The sequence below is a fragment of the Protomyctophum bolini genome (genome assembly GCF_963924005.1).
Source record: "Protomyctophum bolini genome assembly, chromosome: 5".
In the NCBI taxonomy this organism is placed as follows: domain Eukaryota; kingdom Metazoa; phylum Chordata; class Actinopteri; order Myctophiformes; family Myctophidae; genus Protomyctophum; species Protomyctophum bolini.
In genome coordinates this window covers 47,337,632-47,357,049 of record NC_137866.1, presented here as the reverse complement: position 1 = coordinate 47,357,049, position 19,418 = coordinate 47,337,632, and the positions used below count along the sequence as shown (strand labels likewise).

At 41.3% G+C, this 19,418-nt stretch overlaps 2 protein-coding genes across 2 annotated transcripts in view; one reads left to right on the top strand and one right to left on the bottom strand.

Moving 5' to 3' along the window:
- Positions 1-1,463, top strand: part of LOC308315163 (protein NLRC3-like) — a 34,146-nt gene extending 32,683 nt beyond the window's left edge. Inside the window, exon 11 of the mRNA XM_080763002.1 lies at positions 1-1,463. This exon is cut by the window's left edge and continues 1,967 nt beyond it. The gene's annotated coding sequence lies outside the window, so the exon portion shown is untranslated.
- A 6,881-nt stretch (positions 1,464-8,344) lies between these two features.
- LOC308316301 (microtubule-associated protein RP/EB family member 1-like) lies at positions 8,345-19,230 on the bottom strand. The gene is made up of 8 exons (XM_080764828.1): positions 19,140-19,230; positions 18,856-19,022; positions 16,209-16,380; positions 14,024-14,169; positions 12,445-12,625; positions 10,519-10,613; positions 8,987-9,142; positions 8,345-8,426 (listed from the first exon to the last, which is right to left on the bottom strand). Exons 3-8 carry the CDS (start codon positions 16,342-16,344, stop codon positions 8,376-8,378), a joined length of 765 nt encoding a protein of 254 aa, XP_080620954.1. The 5' UTR covers positions 16,345-16,380; positions 18,856-19,022; positions 19,140-19,230; the 3' UTR covers positions 8,345-8,375.
- Between the last annotated feature and the right edge of the window lie 188 nt (positions 19,231-19,418).

Below are 19,418 nucleotides of genomic sequence, written 5' to 3'. Positions count from 1 at the left end.
GTAGACGGGAGAGTCTTTGACCTTTGACCTGGTAGATGGGGAGAGTCTTTGACCTTTGACCTGGTAGATGGTGAGAGTCTTTGACCTTTGACCTGGTAGATGGGGAGAGTCTTTGACCTGGTAGACAGGGAGAGTTTTTGACCTTTTGAAGCATCCTTTGAGTAACTGCTGGTGCTCAATGTGGAGCCTGCAGCAGAGCTCAGTGTGGAGGCTGCAGCAGAGCTCAGTGTGGAGGCTGCAGCAGAGCTCAGTGTGGAGGCTGCAGCAGAGCTCAGTGTGGAGGCTGCAGCAGAGGAGGTTGTTTCTGGACTTCACCTTCACTGCCGTTCCCTTTTAGGTGTTCCTTGAAGGGCAGGATTCTGTCGAGGGTCACACCGAGGTGGGTTGGATTAGAGGCAGCTTTATCTTGAGTCCACTCAGATGGATGTTCAGTTCTCTGACAGCTTTATCTTGAGTCCACTCAGATGGATGTTCAGTTCTCTGACAGCTTTATCTTGAGTCCACTCAGATGGATGCTCAGTTCTCTGATAGCTTTATCTTGAGTCCACTCACATGGATGTTCAGTTCTATGGCAGCTTTAGCATTGTGGAGATGGAATACACTGGAATCTGGGTTTTTTGCAGAACTGGTCCAGTTTGTAAAGGTCTTCAGTGAGCACCTGTTCCAGTGGGTCAAGTTCTGGTGGTTAGGAATGCCAAACAGATGTCGTCTGCACAGATTAATTTGCAGGATTTGGTGGACGGTAGGTCGTTTTGGTTGAATAGGGTTGGACCCTGCAGGACTCCATTTGTCTGTGTTCTCTGTGTGCCTGTGTTCTGTCCGAGGTGAACTCTGAACCTCCGGTTGGTCAGCAGATTTGTGAGTTTCACTGTGAGGTGTTTGTGCCAGACGGTATCAAAGGCAGCTGTGAGGTGGAGGAACACAGTCCCTGTCTTCAGTCATCTACCATGCAGACATCTACACCCCCCACTGCTCCACTTCCATCTAGACCAACCCTCCACCAGCTGACTTCACCGTCCAATCAGCTTGGACAAAGGCATGGGAGTCCAAGGAGGTCCCAAACAAACTGATTTATGAACGGCAGTAATGCCCAATGTCCTCAGCCACTTTTTGTTCAATCTTTGTATAATATTTGTATATTTCTATATTTGATATTTCTATATATTGGGCAAATGTATTGACATTGTTAATAGATACTGATATCTTGTATCTATCCCGTCTGTAATCACACCTTGGGTGTGACTGTGAGGTGATGATTAGTGATGGTGTGCAGCTGCACAACGTCACCACTCCTTCAAAAGAGACTTGACTCCACAACTCCTCACACTGAAGAAAGGCTGTTAGCCCAAACGTTTGTCCCGTTGAAATAGAATAAACCAGCTTGAATTTGTTTCTTGGTGTGTGCGTCCTCTCTACTTTTTATGATGTCGATTTAAGCCGGTAACGCACCATAAGTCAAAGTGCGGTGTTCACAAGAAAGTTTTCTAAAACAAATGCTTGCAATGATTTCAATGTGTTTGTAAATGTGTCTAGTAACAAACTAACGGGTAAAACAAATTCTTGCAATGATTTCAGAATCATGAGAAATGGTTGACTAGACTTAACGTCTGCTCTCCTACTGCTGTGAACATGTTGTTGACTAGACTTCAAGTCAATCACTCTACTAAATGTGTTGTTAATTAACTCAAATCAATCAGTGTATTCATTGATTCATTATTAGATCATAATTTCCTCACTCGTTCCATTATTGCGTTTCATTGAATATTCATTTGATATCATTCTCATTCTTCACATGTTATTGTATGATCATGTGTAGAAGTCATAATTGTTTAATAAATTGATTGTTGATAGGGATGCACGATTGATCGGTAGCATTAATCGGAATCGGCCACATCGGCCATAAAAATGCCATATTGGTATCGGAACAGTCTCAAAATAATACAAATTATTGAATTTAATGGGTTTTAAATGAAAAATGTAAAAAAACATCAATGAGTTCAATATAAATCAAAAGTGTCTAGTACCACTAGTCTAGAACAAAAGCCACATCAAATATGATGTAAAATCTTAAGTAAAAATAAACTTTACATTTTTCTCCATTTAATTTGTGTACTCATTCAGTCTCATTCAGTCATTCAGATGTGAAAACAGACACTTGGAAAAGAGTATAGGCTATTTATTGATTGCTTTGATACTTTATTAACAGGCTTTGGGCCAAGCACCTATAGGGCCTAGGCTTGTTTCCATTGTGGTCCTCTGTATGATATCGGAATCGGTCACATTCGGTATCGGCAGATATGACCCTGCAAATAATCGGATATCGGGCATGATTTCATAATCGTGCACCGCTATTTGTTGACAGTCTGTCGTTGTTCCTGTGTATTAATATTCATAGTGTGAAAACATGTCCACAATATAAGAACTACGTTGGATCCAATCGGAACACACGTTATTATTTCAATGTATAAACAAACAATGTCATTTACAGCTAAACATTTCTCTCAAGAATGTTTCTGAATACATTTGAAGCGAGAAACAGACACTGAACGCACTGACCGGATATTGATTATATTTCTCCAACACTTCCCGTTGATTTCTGAGGCGCGTTGCACTGGACTCACCTGGCATAAACTAATGGAATTATTTCATTCCTGTGAGTGTAAGCAATGAAATTTTTTTTTACTCATGGGTCAGTTCCCATGAATTGTCCCAACATCTAACATCAGTTATTATGGTGAAGGCCTAATGGACTACTTTCAATACCGTAAGCCAGGGATACTCAAATAGATTTACCTGTGGGCCACATTACAAAAATGGCAAGGGGCCAGGGGCCAGTAGATAAAATTACGACATTAATGATACTTGATAACTTCTCTCTTTCAATTGCTTTATTTTCGCAAAATGTATCAAAGTACAATGTGCATGCACACAATATGTAAATAAATAAATGTGTTACATTTTCTTGCATAAACACAAAGAGCTGTTTCCATAACTGCACAAATTATTGCACATAACATGAGTAGCTGTTATAATAACATAATAACATAACATGAGTAGCTCTTTGCCTGCCTGCCTGCCTGCCTGCCTGTCCATGAGTAGTTATTTGTCTGTCTGTCAATGAGTAGCTTCTTACTGTCTGCCTGTCTATGAGTAGCTGTCTGCCTGCCTGTCTATGAGTAACTGTCTGTCTGCCTGCCTACCTGTCCAATTGTCCATGAGTAGCTGTCTGTCTGCCTGTCTGAGTAGCTGTCTGCCTGCCTGCCTAATTGTCCATGAGTAGCTGTATGTCTGCCTGTCTATGAGTAGCTGTCTGCCTGCCTGCCTAATTGTCCATGAGTAGCTGTCTGTCTGCCTGTCTATGAGTAGCTGTCTGCCTTCCTGCCTGTCCAATTGTCCATGAGTAGTTGTCTGTCTGTCTATGAGTAGCTGTCTGCCTGCCTGCCCAATTGTCTATGAGTAGCTGTCTGTCTGTCTGTCTATGAGTAGCTGTCTGCCTTCCTGCCTGTCCAATTGTCCATGAGTAGCTGTCTGTCTGTCTATGAGTAGCTGTCTGCCTTCCTGCCTGTCCAATTGTCCATGAGTAGCTGTCTGCCTGCCTGTCCAATTCTCCATGAGTAGCTGTCTGTCTGCCTGTCTATGAGTAGCTGTCTGACTGCCTGCCTGTCCAATTGTCCATGAGTAGCTGTCTGCCTGCCTGTCCAATTCTCCATGAGTAGCTGTCTGTCTGCCTGTCTATGAGTAGCTGTCTGCCTGCCTGCCAGCCAGCAAGTTGGTTAACAGAAAATAAATTGTTATGGCTGAGTAAAATAAAATACAATAAACACAATTTGCCTGAAAATAGATTACCCAGCTATGACCTTTTTCATGAAAAAAAATGAGTAGTGATATGGCTGACTGAGTAAAATAAAACAATCTACCTGAAAATAGATAGCTATAAGTGAAGAGCAATTTCCGCAATTACCATTTCCGCAATTTCCGCAATTTCCATTTCCGCAATTTCCATTTCCGCAATTTCCGCAATTTCCATTTCCGCAATTTCTGCAATTTCCATTTCCACCATTTCCGCAATTTCCGCAATTACCATTTCCGCAATTTCCATTTCCATTTCCAACTATTAATGGCAGCTGGGTTTCATCATTCAAATAAAATAGAATTCTGTCCGTTTAGCTATAAAATTATGTCAGGGAATAGGGATACACAGTATATGTCTTTCATTTGCATTGCATCCCCCCCCCCCCCCCAAGCTTTTATTTTCGTTTGAGTAATAGTACAACTCTAATAGTATTACTTATAATAATGTAATTAAAGATAACTTCATTCAGATTTATTTATTTTTATTTCATTTTCCAGATTGTTTTTTCTTCTTTTTTTAGATTTTCATTGGTGGGCCAGTCATAATGGTCCCGCGGGCCTGATGTGGCCCGCGGGCCTGAGGTTGAGTATCACTGCTTTGTTCCTTATTCATAAACTAAAAGACATGTCCGTTATTGAACTGATAGGAGACCCACTTTGTTCCTTATTCATAAACTAAAGACATGTCCATTATTGAACCAATTGATGGAATCAATCAATGACACATCCTTCAAAATCAGTTCATATATAAACATAGAATACAGGTTGTTAAAATACATTCATATACATATATAAACATATAGTAGAATACAGGTTGTTAAAATACATTCATATACAAATGAACATATAGTAGAATACAGGTTGTTAAAATACATAAATATATAGTAGATAGAATACAGGTTGTTACAATTAATTAATATACACACTATATTACAGCTTGTTATTTAAACTCTTAAACCCTCTAGACTTACTAAACTGGACCTGAGTTGTCTCTGTACTAGTTGTCTCTGTACTTGGACCGCTTCTTTTCTGTCTACACCAAATGTAGCCAAACATAGTCATCCTACAGCTTGTAGATCTGCTATTTTCATCTCCTTCTTTCTTATCAAACGTTCTCTTGCGTTCGTTTTAGCCTAAGCTTCTTAAACTTCCTACATTTATGTATTGTAATGCATGAAATTATGTTTTTGGAATGTGGAACTTGGAATACTGTTGAGTTAAAACTCGTAAATGGAGCATGGATCTTCTACAAGACACCTCAGACCTCAGACAACTACCGTACATCTCCCAGAGTGCATCAGCTGCAAGATGGCTGCTGGTGCTCATTTGGCTGATTGAACACCTGTTAAAGGCTGGTGGTGGTGACACTCAAACAACTAACAAACAAGCAAGCTGAAGGTCTACCCAAGAGCTCTACCCCCAAAGACGCCAATGGTCGGTTATGTTCTACTTATTCTACTGTTTTATTCTACTTAGAAATCTGGCCTTAATGTGCTAATGTCTGTAGATTAAGTTCAGTTTGGAACTTTCATTATAGCCCCAATTTGTTTGAGTTGCATGCATTTAAATGTATGTTTACTAACTTAAAAGACTACAAAAATGTGAATGATTTACCATGTTTAAAGGTATGTCAAATGCCTTTAGGTTACTTGGAGCTGATCGACAAGCTCAAAGTTCAGTTTTTCCCTTTAATTACTTTACTTACTTAAATACTTATACATAACATTTGTTGTTGTTTACCAAATGTTCCTAAATGTATTCAATCCTAACGTTTATTAAATCTTAAAGGTTACAGTAATCTAAAATGTTTAATTGAAAATGACTTTAATAATTTGGTTAAAATGTCGACTTTAAAAGTAAATTTAAGACATTTAAATTAGGCATTTATTGTGTAAAAACACTTTATTGTTAAAACACATTGTTTAGAAGACGTTTGATTATTTAAAATGTATAATAAATGTTTAAAATCAAGCATGTATAAAAAGAACGATTTTGTTTGAAAATATGTTTATTGTTTGGCATTGTTGTTAAAACCTTGTTTCCTTGTTTTCGAAGGTTTTCAACCTAATTGAAGAACCAACCAGTCAACAAAAGCAACTGTGCAAATAAAAGTTGACTTTGAGTTGGTTCATGGAGTTGTTTCCTTACCCGTCATTTGGAGGGGAATTGGGGTTTGACTTAACAAATACATAATAAAAAAACCTAATAACCTTACAGGTCTGTAACTCTGAGTGTAACACAATACACATGGAACCAAATGGACCCTTACACAAAACTGTAACTGAACTATGACCTTCAGGAATTAAACCATTACAAATAATCAATAGAATTCTATTGGGCCTTAAAGTCCTCAAAGTTATTTCAACAGCTTCACTGAGCTTCATCTGAATCTATGTGGAACTGTTTTGAGCGGATGACATTTTTAACTCTGTGTTTAGAACATTTAAATACACACACTTCATTAATTGCCAATCACACCGATAACAGTAATCACTGCCTTAAATAAAATAAAAGCCATCTAATTATTCACCAGCAAAACACAGACTGTGCACACAGAATGACCACAGCTAATATAAAATAATAGGCCTACTGGTACCTCAAATTGCTGTAATTTAATATAGGGCTTTTAAGGAATGCATTATATTGGGTAAAATTATATACCTGGGATTAGAGGTAGTGGCAAACTTTGTGTTTATGGTGTGACAAATGTGTCTCTCTCTCAACCGTGGATGTTTATTTTAATGTTATGTCCGATGTTTGTCCAGCAGAGGGCGACAGACTCACACATTTGTTGTGACATTCCTCGATCCCATTCAGACAAGAAGCAATCTGAGAACCCATCGTCAAATAAAGGAAAAACGGCTCCCTCTTTTCCCGTGAATGTGACGTAGGTCACAACAGTCATTCAAAGTGAGCAGAAGACTCGATGCAGTCAGAGGACATTAATTTATCTGGTTTTTACACTGACACACTGGCCCCACCTATAGCTAAATCATAAGAGCATGCCCTGGGCTACATCTGTGCCAAATGTGGTGCTTCTAAGACTGATTACCGCAAAAATATGACTAAAGTCTCGGACTATATCATCTGAAATAGTGTCCATATAGCCTTAGTCATTAAAGCTAATTATGCCGATTAGGAAAATTGCTCGACATAATTATGCAAGTTAGCATCCGGCAGTTTCTACATGCCGGGGCCCCATACTAAACATTAGGGGTTCATTCAGGTATTCATTAGAACAGGGGTTCATTCAGGTATTCATTGGAACAGGGGTTCATTCAGGTATTCATTGGAACAGGGGTTCATTCAGGTATTCATTAGAACAGGGGTTCATTCAGGTTTTCATTAGAACCGTTCAGGTATTCATTAGAACAGGGGTTCATTCAGGTATTCATTAGAACAGGGGTTCATTCAGGTATTCATTAGAACAGGGGTTCATTCAGGTATTCATTAGAACAGGGGTTCATTCAGGTATTCATTGGAACAGGGGTTCATTCAGGTATTCATTAACAGGGGTTCATTCAGGTATTCATTAGAACAGGGGTTCATTCAGGTATTCATCAGAACAGGGGTTCATTCAGGTATTTATTAGAACCGTTCAGGTATTCATTAGAACAGGGGTTCATTCAGGTATTCATTAGAACAGGGGTTCATTCAGCTATTCTTTAGAACAGGGGTTCATTCAGGTATTCATTAGAACAGGAGTTCGTTCAGGTATTCATTAGAACTGGGGTTCATTCAGGTATTCATTGGAACAGGGGTTCATTCAGGTATTCATTAGAACAGGGGTTCATTCAGGTATTCATTAGAACCGTTCAGGTATTCATTAGAACAGGGGTTCATTCAGGTATTCATTAGAACCGTTCAGGTATTCATTAGAACAGGGGTTCATTCAGGTATTCATTAGAACCGTTCAGGTATTCATTAGAACAGGGGTTCATTCAGGTATTCATTAGAACCCTGCACAAACAGGGTTGTTTTCCTTCCACACCGAATGGCTTTACTGAAGATTAGATTTTTATCCACAATGTAGATTGGCCATTTTCAAATGGCAAACTATGCCTGAAGGAGGTCAGTAGACCGAAAGCTTGCTATATAAATACATTGATAGTGTGCAGATCTGAGTGTGCTGAGCTTCTCATGTTTTTCCAATGGCAAACTATAAAAATGGTAATAGTATAATAATATATTAGTAATAACTTCTGCAAAGTAACTAATATCCAAAGTTACCAAATAATTGCAACAGATTAAAAGACCAATATGTGACTCTTGAGATGTAGTGGAGTAGAAGTATAAAGTATAAAATGGAGAACACTCGTAAAGTAAAAGTAGCCCATCTCAAAATTGCTAAATAGTTAGTGTATTCTTAATTTTTTACAAGTACCTACTTTAGGTACAGTACCCGAGTTGAATGTATACCACACTCACACAAACCACTATGAAGACATGAGCTGCGAAATACATTGTTTTTAATTCATTTTATTTATTTATTGTGATTCTGCCATGTGCCAATTCAGATATTGTCAGAATTCTTCTGGCTCCTCCTCTGCAGTTTCCGGAGTAATGAACCCTTCCTGTGAAGAAACAATTATTCACGTTCTGTTTTTACGGTTTAGCAACATGTAAACCACCGAGTCTCAAATTGGGGCTCTGGGCGGATTCTGGCCACACACACACACACACACACACATAGACCACACACCCCTATAGTAAATGTTTTCAAATAGTAGAGTAAAGGTACAATATTCGCCTCCGAGATGTAGTGTAGTAAAACTATGTATTGTACTCTTGTAAATGGTGCATTTATATAGCGCCTTTATCCAAGGCGCTTTACATATAGATTGTGTTCACCCATTCACACACTTGCTGGCAGCGGAAACCATGCAAGGCACCAACCAGCACATCAGGAGCAATTAGGGGGTTCAGCGTCTTGCTCAAGGACACTTCGACACTAACTCGGGGGGGGGCCCGGTTTCGAACTGGCAACCTTGTGGTTACCATCCAGCCACTCTACCCCATTATAGCCACCACCGCCCACCGTCTTTGTAAAGTCCAAAGACCTCAAAATTGCACTCGGGTTACTTGTCTTACACCACTGCTCCTTACATTGTGTTAGATATAGCGCTATACGTACCTCAGTGGCGTACAGGATGTCTTTAATCTTCTGCAGGGTGGGGTCTGCCTCCGTTTCCTGCGGCTCCTCACAGATCATCTCGATGCTCCTCAGCTTCCCAAAGTAGAAGTCTCTCTCCTGGGTGGAGTTGGCCAGCACTGACCGCAAGGATTCCCTCTGGACACAAGAGGAGGAAGAGGACACGTTGAGTTTGCAGATCGCGTCTTGTCGTCGGCAACAACCACAACCACCTGTTGTTTTGGACCCCCAAATTGATATATTTGACTCCCGTCTGAAGATGTTGCATGTCAGGGAGCACTGAGAAAACTGTTGCGCCTTTCTTCGTCCTCTACTAGGAGCAGTGGTCTCAAAAACAGAGGAAAACGTGACAGAAAAAGACCCGCTCACTGTATTAAAAAAAAGAATGAAGGAAAACTCCTTAGACAGAGACTTAAAGGGATAGTTCAGATTTCTTTTTACTTAAGTTGTATGAAATACTTGCCATTAATATAGTGGCTGCAACTGTATTAATTGATTGCCAGAGTCCTGAGGTGGGAGTTCTGCTCTGGTTTTGGTGAAATATCAAGTAGTTCCGGTCATTTTGTGGGAGGGTACTGGGGGCCACGCAGTAAAAGTAAATTAATCCACAAAACTAACGTAATTTGTATTGTTGACCTATTTCTAAAATATGAGTGCAACTTTCGTTCTTTTTTACCCCTCTATCACACAGAAATATGTTTTTTGTGTCCATATCACTACGCCCAAAAAAATTGTTCCATGTGATGGAGGGGTCAAAGTTGAACTAAAGTCGCGGTAATATTTTAGAAATAGGTCAACAATACAAATTACGTTCGTTTTGTGGATTAATTTACTTTTACAGAGTGGCCCCCAGTGCCCCCCACAAAATGACCGGAACTACTTAATAATGCAACCACTATATTAAATGGCAAGTATTTCACAGAACTTAAGTTCAAAAAATCTGAACTATACCTTTAAGAAAAAGATTATATGTTCTTGTATCACGCTCATAAAGTGCTCTGTGCTCAAAGTGCAATTAAAAGTATTAAACGTTTCGGTTCCAAGACCTTCGCCAGTGCCAGAGATTATTCTCAAAACATTTCAAAACAAAAAATAGCAGATGTGTACAGCATGAAGTGAGTCGCTGTGAGCTTGTAGATCTATTTTTGAATAGCCAACGTATAAAAAGGTACAGACGACACAGGGTTGATTTACAGTAGGACTTTACATGCGAAAACAAAGGCAAAATGTGGTGTGGGCATTCTTTGTTTTCTTTGCATCTTTCAGCTCTTCCAATGTACACACACAGTTACACAAACGTACACACCGTTAGGCGGAAGCATTTCAAACTGAGCCTCCAGCACCACATGCACAAACATGAATACAATGACTAGTCTATATCATGAAAAAGCAAACATATCTATGCACATTGGAATTCATTTAAGAAGACATTTTGACCAGCTTGGTCAATACATGGATGATAAAATGAGTTTGAATTCCAGCGAGCAGATGAAAACATGCCATCAATGACTCACCAACTCCTTCAGGTCTGTGTTGTCGTCTTGGCTCGGTGCCATGGATGGAGAATTGCGTCCCGGGCGGTTGGTTTGTGGGGTAGACTTTCTAGGTGCTGGATTTGAAGACAGAACGTTAATAAATACAACGTGCATTCGCTGGTTTATGCTCCACTACGTTTACACAGCATTGCATTTCCTCACGTCCATCATGTCAAGTGCCATTTTTAACATCATGTCTTTTGTCTAAATATCGTTGGGATGCCGAACCGAAGGAACCGGATCCGACATTGAGGAACCGATTTGAATATGTGGCTCTCAAACCTTTTAATTTCAATGACCACCATGACGAACCGTTACAGACCTGCAAGGGTAAATTTGGAAACCCCCTCCTCAAGTGACCCAGAGGGTCCCTGGACCTCACTTTGACGAGAACATTTGTGCAAATAATATTGTATGCACGATTGAATGTGTTCATCAAAATATAATGAATAATTAGGGACCATTAAGGAATAGGACCATTATGAGGGAATAGGATCCGGAACCATTGGTTCTGGTGACTGACAAAGTCATTTTTAATACACAAAGGGGCTGTGTTTTTTTTCCCAATTACTTTTTAATTTGATTCTTTCCAAACAAATTAAAAATTATAATCTTCCCTTTTGGGGGTCCCTGACAGTGTTTTCAGGAGGGGGTCCGCGGCCAAATACATCAAGTCGGGGGTCCTTGACATGAAACGGTTTGAGAACCACTGCCCTGACCCCACCCAGCATGAACGAACACCAATCACCACTGCACAAGTGAACCCCAAACCCCAGCATGCATTGCAAACCAGTCGCCACAGTACCAATGGAAGCCGATGGTCTGCCAGGGGCGTTGCCAACAATCCCTGTAGCCAAAAACAAACATTTTGAACCCGCTGAATCAGTCTGCAGGATATAGGCTACCACTATACAACAATGTAAAGCCTGATTTAAAACCCGATGACGCAGGATCAGAATACCATTGTATTGTCACCGTGTGCATGCAAGCATTCACAGGCGTAATTTCAGAAAGAAGGGGCTGGCAAGACATGGCTTACTTACCACTTAAGCCCCATTTCTAAAAAAAACAGCGAAGATAGTTGGATCTACAGTACCAGCGACGCATTGAGAGCTAGTAGATCGACCATTTTTTGTCATTGTTTGGGGGCGAAAAGAGACGACGTTTGAAAATAAAACGCTTACCAAGTATCTAAACAAAGAATATGTTCAGTATGGGGCTCTATGGTCGGACTATTGGGTAGTCGGATGAATCCAACACAACGCTACTGTCATGGTTTGGCCCTCTGCCTGTTTATTCCCCCCCTTTCTGTATCTCTCCCTCTGCCCAGTTGTGTCTGTCTTTCCACTTCGGCCACTCCCACTTCCCATTGCAGCCCTCAGTCCTATAGTTACACACCTGGTTACACTCTCATCAGCCCAGCCAATTACAAACCTGTGAACTCTGCTACAATCAACCCACCTATAATTACTGGACTCCTTGCACAAACTAACTGTCAGAACATAATTCCTTGTCCGGTGCTTCATGTCGTTGTCCCCTGCTCGACCTTGATGTTTTGGGTTTGTCTTTTTGTATTTACTGAAGAGTTTGCATTCATGGACTTCCTCGTGGCTACTTTATGCTTCTGAAAGGTTTTTCTTATTGGACTCATTGGTTTATTGCTTTGCTACTTATTTTGTAAGCTTGACTTTTTGTTTAATAATAAAGCAGTTATTTTGAACATCCCTCTGCATTTGGGTTCAGTCAATTCTGCCACCGTGACAGCTACAATGATAGACAAGTCTGGGGGGGGTCCCTGCTTCATCCATCTCAGCTAAGAGGTCCTTGGCCTGAAAACTATTTGAAGTCCCCCTTTGCCATAAATGATAACTTGGTAAAAAAACTAAAAAAATGGTTCATCCTGACCTGCCGACGTGGCCTTCTGGGGAGGTTTGGCAGCGAGAGCAGCCAGTTGGACGGACGCGGCTTCTTCGGGGTTGTTCTCACGGTCCTCGTGGTCGTTGGCGTCGAAGAACTTCTTGAACCACTGGACAAACTCAAAGTTGTCCTGGAACTTCCCCTTGACCAGCTTCTCCACCGGGACACCCTGAAACATGTATGAAATAGGACAACGAAGCGCTTCGCTGAAACGGTAACATAATAATAATCAATTGGACGGGAATCATTTTGTAATCTATATCAAATTTGAAAAGAAGACCTTCACAATACAGAGAATATCATTGCCGTCGGTGGAAAAGCCTTGCATGTCCAAAATGTAAAGTAAATGTTCAAATGGGTCCAGTGTAGTTATTTAGTCAAAAGGGATTTACTGCATTTCATTTCAAATTTTATTCCAAAATAATTAATGAAAAGAAAAAAAGATATAATAAAAATCATGGCTCCCTCATGTATTAGTAGATGATGGATGGAGCCCGCACACCATATTATTAGGTACAAAATACTTCTGATCATTTGATCTTCATCAGGTCTTTAGCCCAGCACCCAGCCTGTCTTTGGCCCGCAGGATGATATTTATTTAGCATTAGAACTGGCCCTCTGGTATATTGCAGGGACCACCATAATACTACAAGTCCTAGCTGCTTTGTGAGGATCATAGAACAGGAAACTGAGCTTATAATAATAATGCATTTTCAGTTTTAAATGCATTAACTTTTTTTAGCTTTTATTTGCCTGGGACGTCCTCCTGACTGCGGTGCGTTGAAAACACAGTCCGGCCCTTGACCTCTACCAATTTATTTATTTCGGCCCACCGTGTATTTGAGTTTGACATCCCTGTATTAGGACAATAGTCACTATAGAACCAAGGACGGGTGTTTGATGAATCTATCATGGTTTGAAGTTACAATGGGCTTGTACTGTAGGAAGGGGGGCGCGTCTGAAAATGAATATCAAATATCCAAATACTGAATCAAGCAACTTAAAATACCGGAAAAGTAAAATACCCCTTTATAATCAGACCAGTGTGTGTCCAGTGGAAACCTGGTATGAATCTGATCTCAGGTCAGAATGGGTTAATATGTTTCATTCTAAAACAAAGCCTATACAGATGGGACTATACTTTCACGCAAAACAAACCGTAATCCAAAATAGCAAAAACTACAAACTCTAAAATGCATTGCATCTTGACATGTTGTTGTGAGGATTGTGCTATACACCAATTAACCCATTCTGACCTGAGATCAGATCCATACGAGGTTTCCACTGGACACACACTGGTCTGATTAACCCATTCTGACCTGAGATCAGATTAAAAAAAATGTCAGTCGTTCTTCGATTTTTCAAAAATAGCAGACCTACAAGCTCGTATCGCGATATGAGCTTGTAGATCTGCTATTTTTCAATAGCTAAAGCATAACATGATGCCGACACCAAAATGGGTGCCCGGTCAGAATGGGTTAAGAAATAGGGGAATTATATTTTCAGACAGAAAGACATTTGAAATACAACGTTTCTGCCCAACAGTGAACGTTATGCCAGTACTTACCCGGTCAACGCCCAACTTCTTGAAACTGTTTTGTACAAGTTTCCAATGCTGGAGGTACTCATGCTCTAGCTTGGCTTGCAATTTGACTTTTTTCAGCGGTAGACATCCAGGGAAGAGCATGTCCATGATCACACAATATGCTACACCTGTTAGCAACACACACACACATCATGTATTTTAGTTATCAACATATACAGTAACTACAGGCCACAGACCCCCTCCCCCCGGGTTCCATTTGTGTATTTTATGAGTAAATCTGTATCCTCAACGTGTGATTAACAGGTCTATTCTGATCTGAATGTAGTGATTTTGACAGCCTGTTTGAACTTTGACTGAATTTAGTGATTTTGACAGCCTGTTTGAACTTTGTCTGAATTTAGTGATTTTGACAGCCTGTTTGAACTTTGTCTGAATTTAGTGATTTTGACAGCCTGTTTGAACTTTGACTGAATTTAGTGATTTTGACAGCCTGTTTGAACTTTGTCTGAATGTAGTGATTTTGACAGCCTGTTTGAACTTTGTCTGAATGTAGTGATTTTGACAGCCTGTTTGAACTTTGTCTGAATGTAGTGATTTTGACAGCCCGTTTGAACTTTGACTCATGCCTGAGGAAGGTCTGTCTACATGACCTAAGCGTTGCTCCTACAGTGGAGGAGCTTAGAGAGATATAAGCCAATTTGTCTAAAAGCGCCAGAATTTGCACAGATGTACCATGGGTACGCTCTAGGGCGTCCATGCCGGCGACCTTCGAGGTTGCTGCAGCGGCCAAATCCATATGGCCACCATTAACAACCTATACAAGGCAAATTGTTCACATTTTCATTATGCACCGAGTGCCGCACTACAAGCTTGTAGATCTGCCATTTTTGAAAAATCGTTAAAATGCGGCACAAATCTTTGAATACATGTTTTCACAATGAACGTTTTAACTCATATACCTTTGCTTCTGGGCGGTCCCTGAAACTACATATTTTCATATGGGGGTCTGCGGCCAAATTCAGATAGATCTGGGGGTCCTTGATATGAAAAAAGGTTGAGCGCCGCGGACATAGAAACATAGGGATTTAAGAAGCCTTTTTTTATTTTTTATCGGCCTCAAGGTCTAAATGGGTTAAGTAGCATGACATGACGTGTCAAACGAGGGGGTTTTTCATGATTCTGAATCCTTTCCATAGCCACTTGCCCACATGTGATGCCCTCATCATCATTTTGTAATGCCGTTTTAGCCCAAGGAATGTTTTTTGTGCAAAACTAATGCTTGGAACGGATTCAGAATCATGAAAGTCCCCTAGTTTGACACGTCGCATGCTACTTGAACGACATTTAGACATTTTTTGCCTTGTTAAATGGTGGCCAAACTTGCCATATATGGATTTGGTCGCTGTGGCTCCCCCTAGCGAAAACATTAGATCATGGCCTGGGCTACATCTGTGAAAGAATTTGGCGCTTTTAGACGAATTAGCGCTAAATATCCCTAAGCTCCTCCACTATAAATTACTAGCGTGGAAGTGGCAGTGTGTACGTGTGGGCAGAGGTGGACAGTAACTGAGTAAATGTACTTAAGTACGTTACTATATCCACCTCTGCGTGCGGGTATATCTTTTATTGTTGATGTTCTCTACAGTTGTGTTGCCTACGACATTTAAAAGCAGTTTTAAATGTCAGTCTTTACTATAACCTAATGACATTTTTTTTGTCAGCTGCCACAGTAGAATCACAACTTCCCACTTTACAAACTATTGCCGTTGCTGCCTGCGTTACACTTCCCCTCTCCGAGTCTTACATTCACACATTAGAACCAGGAAAGCATACGTGTCATTTTAGATATTCAATTATTTTGCAAATCTTTCACATTTTTACTAAAATCTTTGCTACTGGGGGTCCCTGGACAAAATATTTGGAGATGGGGGGGGGGGGTCTGCAGTAGCCTGGCTCCAGCCCTGAATCGCTACCATTAAAATAATATGTCCTGGATGAAGTGTCAGGCTAAGTCTGCAGTCAAATACATCATTTTCGATGAGCACCAATGATATAGCCTGCTGTAGAAACATAAGTTTTCAGGTCTATAATAGGTTAATACCGGTATAGGTTAACAGGAAAAAGAGCTCTAGTCTAGTGGACATGTCGACAAGAGGACAAAAAAAATGTTACCGTCGATGTCAAACACCATTGCAATCCTATATACCTGAACACAGCTGCTCTATCTTGGAGTAGCGCACACTTGTCGATTGTAGACACCTGTTGATCCATGCCAGCATGTCATGGCGACTCAGGTTGTCGGTGGTCACCGAGGTGGAATGGACGTTGACCGCTGCCATCATCAGAGCTATACAGCAGCAGGAGGAAAAACCTGCAATCTGGTGGCAAAAGAACAGCATGATGATGAAACGATTCTGTTCCGCTTTATTTCAGGAAACCTCACAGTGAGTGGTGACACTAGAGTGTGTACAGGCACGCATGGCACAGCGGCAGCAAGACGACGTTTGCAGTGCTGTAAAGTAAACGTAAAAGTACATTTACTCAAACTGTGTACTTACTACTTGGGCAGAGGAATGTTCTTTTATTTGCTTGAGTATTTCCAATGTAATACTTTTTACTTCCAATCCACAGAGGCAAATATTGTATAGCCTACTTTTATGACACTCAATTATTTGGGAAAAAAGGGGGAAAAAAAGAAATTATATATATATATCTATCTCAATGTGAAAGTTCTGGCGGAAAACATGTATATTCAAATATCTCCACTTTTCCATGTGCTGCACACGGACGGCATACTCTCCTGGCGAGGGGCCCGGAATGAAGCACATTAATGTCATCACAATCGGCAGGTGGTGTGATTAATTACCCACCAGCATCATTCGAAATGCACCAGCTGTCCTTCCCTGGTTTGTAATGATGTCTGTGGTGATAATAGGAGTTTCGTTAAATTCAGTCCATCGGTCATTCCGGGCCCCTCACCCGGACAGAATCACCGTGTGATGAAGCCCATGGAAAAGTGGAGATAGTTGACTAAATACACGTTTTCTGACCAGAACTTTCACATGGATATGAAACTAGAGGACAATATCTGGCTCCAAGTCTTAGGAATCAGTTGCTAACCGTGCTCTATGATATGAGGAATCTATAAGGCTCTGTATTTCGGAATACATGAAATGTACGTGGGAGTGGGAGCAATCTTCGTTCCTACTTTCACCTATGGTCATGAAGTGTGGGTTATTACGGAAAGAATAAGGCCGCGCATACAAGCGGCCAAAATTAGTTTTGTCTGACAGGTGGGGTGAGAGGTTCAGTCACACGAGAGAGACTCGGGGTGGAGTCGCTGCTTCTTCGCCTGGAAAGGAGCCAGCTTAGGTGGGTTTGGGCATGTGGTTAGGATGCCTCTCGGGCGTCACCCTAGGGAGGTCCTCGAGGCACGTCCCACATGGGAGGAGACCCCGGGGCAGACCAATGCACAGTTGGAGGAAACGCATGGACTCACTGGCCTTGGAACATCTAGGGATCCCCCAGGAGGAAGTTGCTCTGGAGAGGGAAGTCTGGAGCACACTAAGGCCTCTTTTAGACGGCGACCATCTCCATATAACACGTCAAAGTCCCGTTGCGTTCTAATTTTTTTGGACCATTTACATGAGAACGCACACTTGAATGAAAACGCTACAAAGTGCATGCATATACATGCCAGGTCGCTAGGTGGCGTGTGTCCTTGTGGGGTCCGTGTGACGCAGCGCATATATAAACCATAGACATAAGTCACGCATGCGTAGAACTACTTCCGTTCTTCTTCTACACAGAAAGTAAACAAACGTCGCGTCCTCATCACTAGCATGGTTGTTGTTGTTCGTTTCCCCTAGCAACTGACGCATGCCTATGACACCATGTAAAAACGTAGGACACGGGTGAGCCGACCAGAGCTGACGTAAGCCATGATGTCACAATTTTTGCGTATCCACCGTTTTGCCTGTTTATATGGAGACCATAGGAAACGGCGTTCTAAAAGATTTCCACTCTGGGAGGTGGTTTCACTTCGTTGCGTTTTCACCTCCTGTGAACACGGTTCTCGTCTAAATGACAGCAGCAAACGATACTTTATTTTGCCGTTTTTTATGAACACCATCCTCGTGTAAAAAGCACCTAAAAAAGACTATATATACCAAATTTCCCACCCGTCCACCTTTTCATAGATTTTGTATAGCTAGCCATACATATTCAACAACACTATCATCAGTGTTGTGTAAATGAATGTTTTTTGTTTGTCCTATATGTCTGATTCACATGCATTTAGACACCCTTGTAAACTTGACCCATGGCTCTGTGTGTTCTTTCCCCCTTTACACCAAACTTCTCCACTCAAAATAGCACTTATAGCAGATCTACAAGCTCACAAACCCCCCCACCCCTCCCTATACGGTTCAAGTGGTTATTAAAATATTATAAGGCCTATGATAAATATGGTCTGAGGAATTTAATCTAACATTTTCTTCTGACTTCTTTTCAGATCCTGAATCTTTACTCCAACATCTTAACCAATAATGGAGCCTATGGAGGATCTATTTTATATTTTAGAGGATTTGGATGATTCCGAATTTGGGAAATTCTTATGGCAACTGCGCATCGAGGGCAGCATTAAAAAATGCGTTCTGGACATGCAGGGCTCGAGGCCTCTAATAATACAAGCAATGTATTATTAGCAATGTATGTAACCCTAACCCTAAGCCGCCAGGCTCGGGGGAGTCGAACCCGCGGCACGCCGTCCGTCCGGCTGGCTTGGTTGGCCTATAGGTGTCAAGACGGTTGAGCCAACAGTCTGGGACACGAATGTGATTTCTTTTTTTTACCTGAAGCGGAAGGAGGACCCCCGGGTGAACAGAACCGGCTTGGGTTTGGGTTTGGGCTCCTCGAACAGCCTGAAGAAGGCGTGGTACTCCACGCAGATCTTCCAGAACACCTTGCAGCAGTCTCTGCTCGCCATGTTGAACTCCAACGTGCCGTGGTGAGAACTTTGCTGCGAGACACACACACACACACACAGACAGACAGGAGGAAGACAATTAAATAGAACCTTTCCTTTTTCGCCAAGTCCCTCCCCCCCCCCAACCCGTCATAAGAACAGAAGACTTACAGTGGGGTCTGATCTCAGCTTGATGAGGAACTTCTTGCGCTTGAAGCTCAGCTTTCGAATCTTGGACCAGTTGAAGGCGTTGATCCTGGTGTAGCCCTGTGTCATTGCAAAACACACGTTAGCGTCTTTTTAACCCATTCTGACCTGAGATCAGATTCATACGAGGTTTCCACTAGGACACACACTGGTCTGATGAACCCATTCTGACCTGAGATCAGATTCTAAAAATGTCAGTCGTTCTTCGATTTTTCAAAAATAGCAGATCTACAAGCTCGTAGC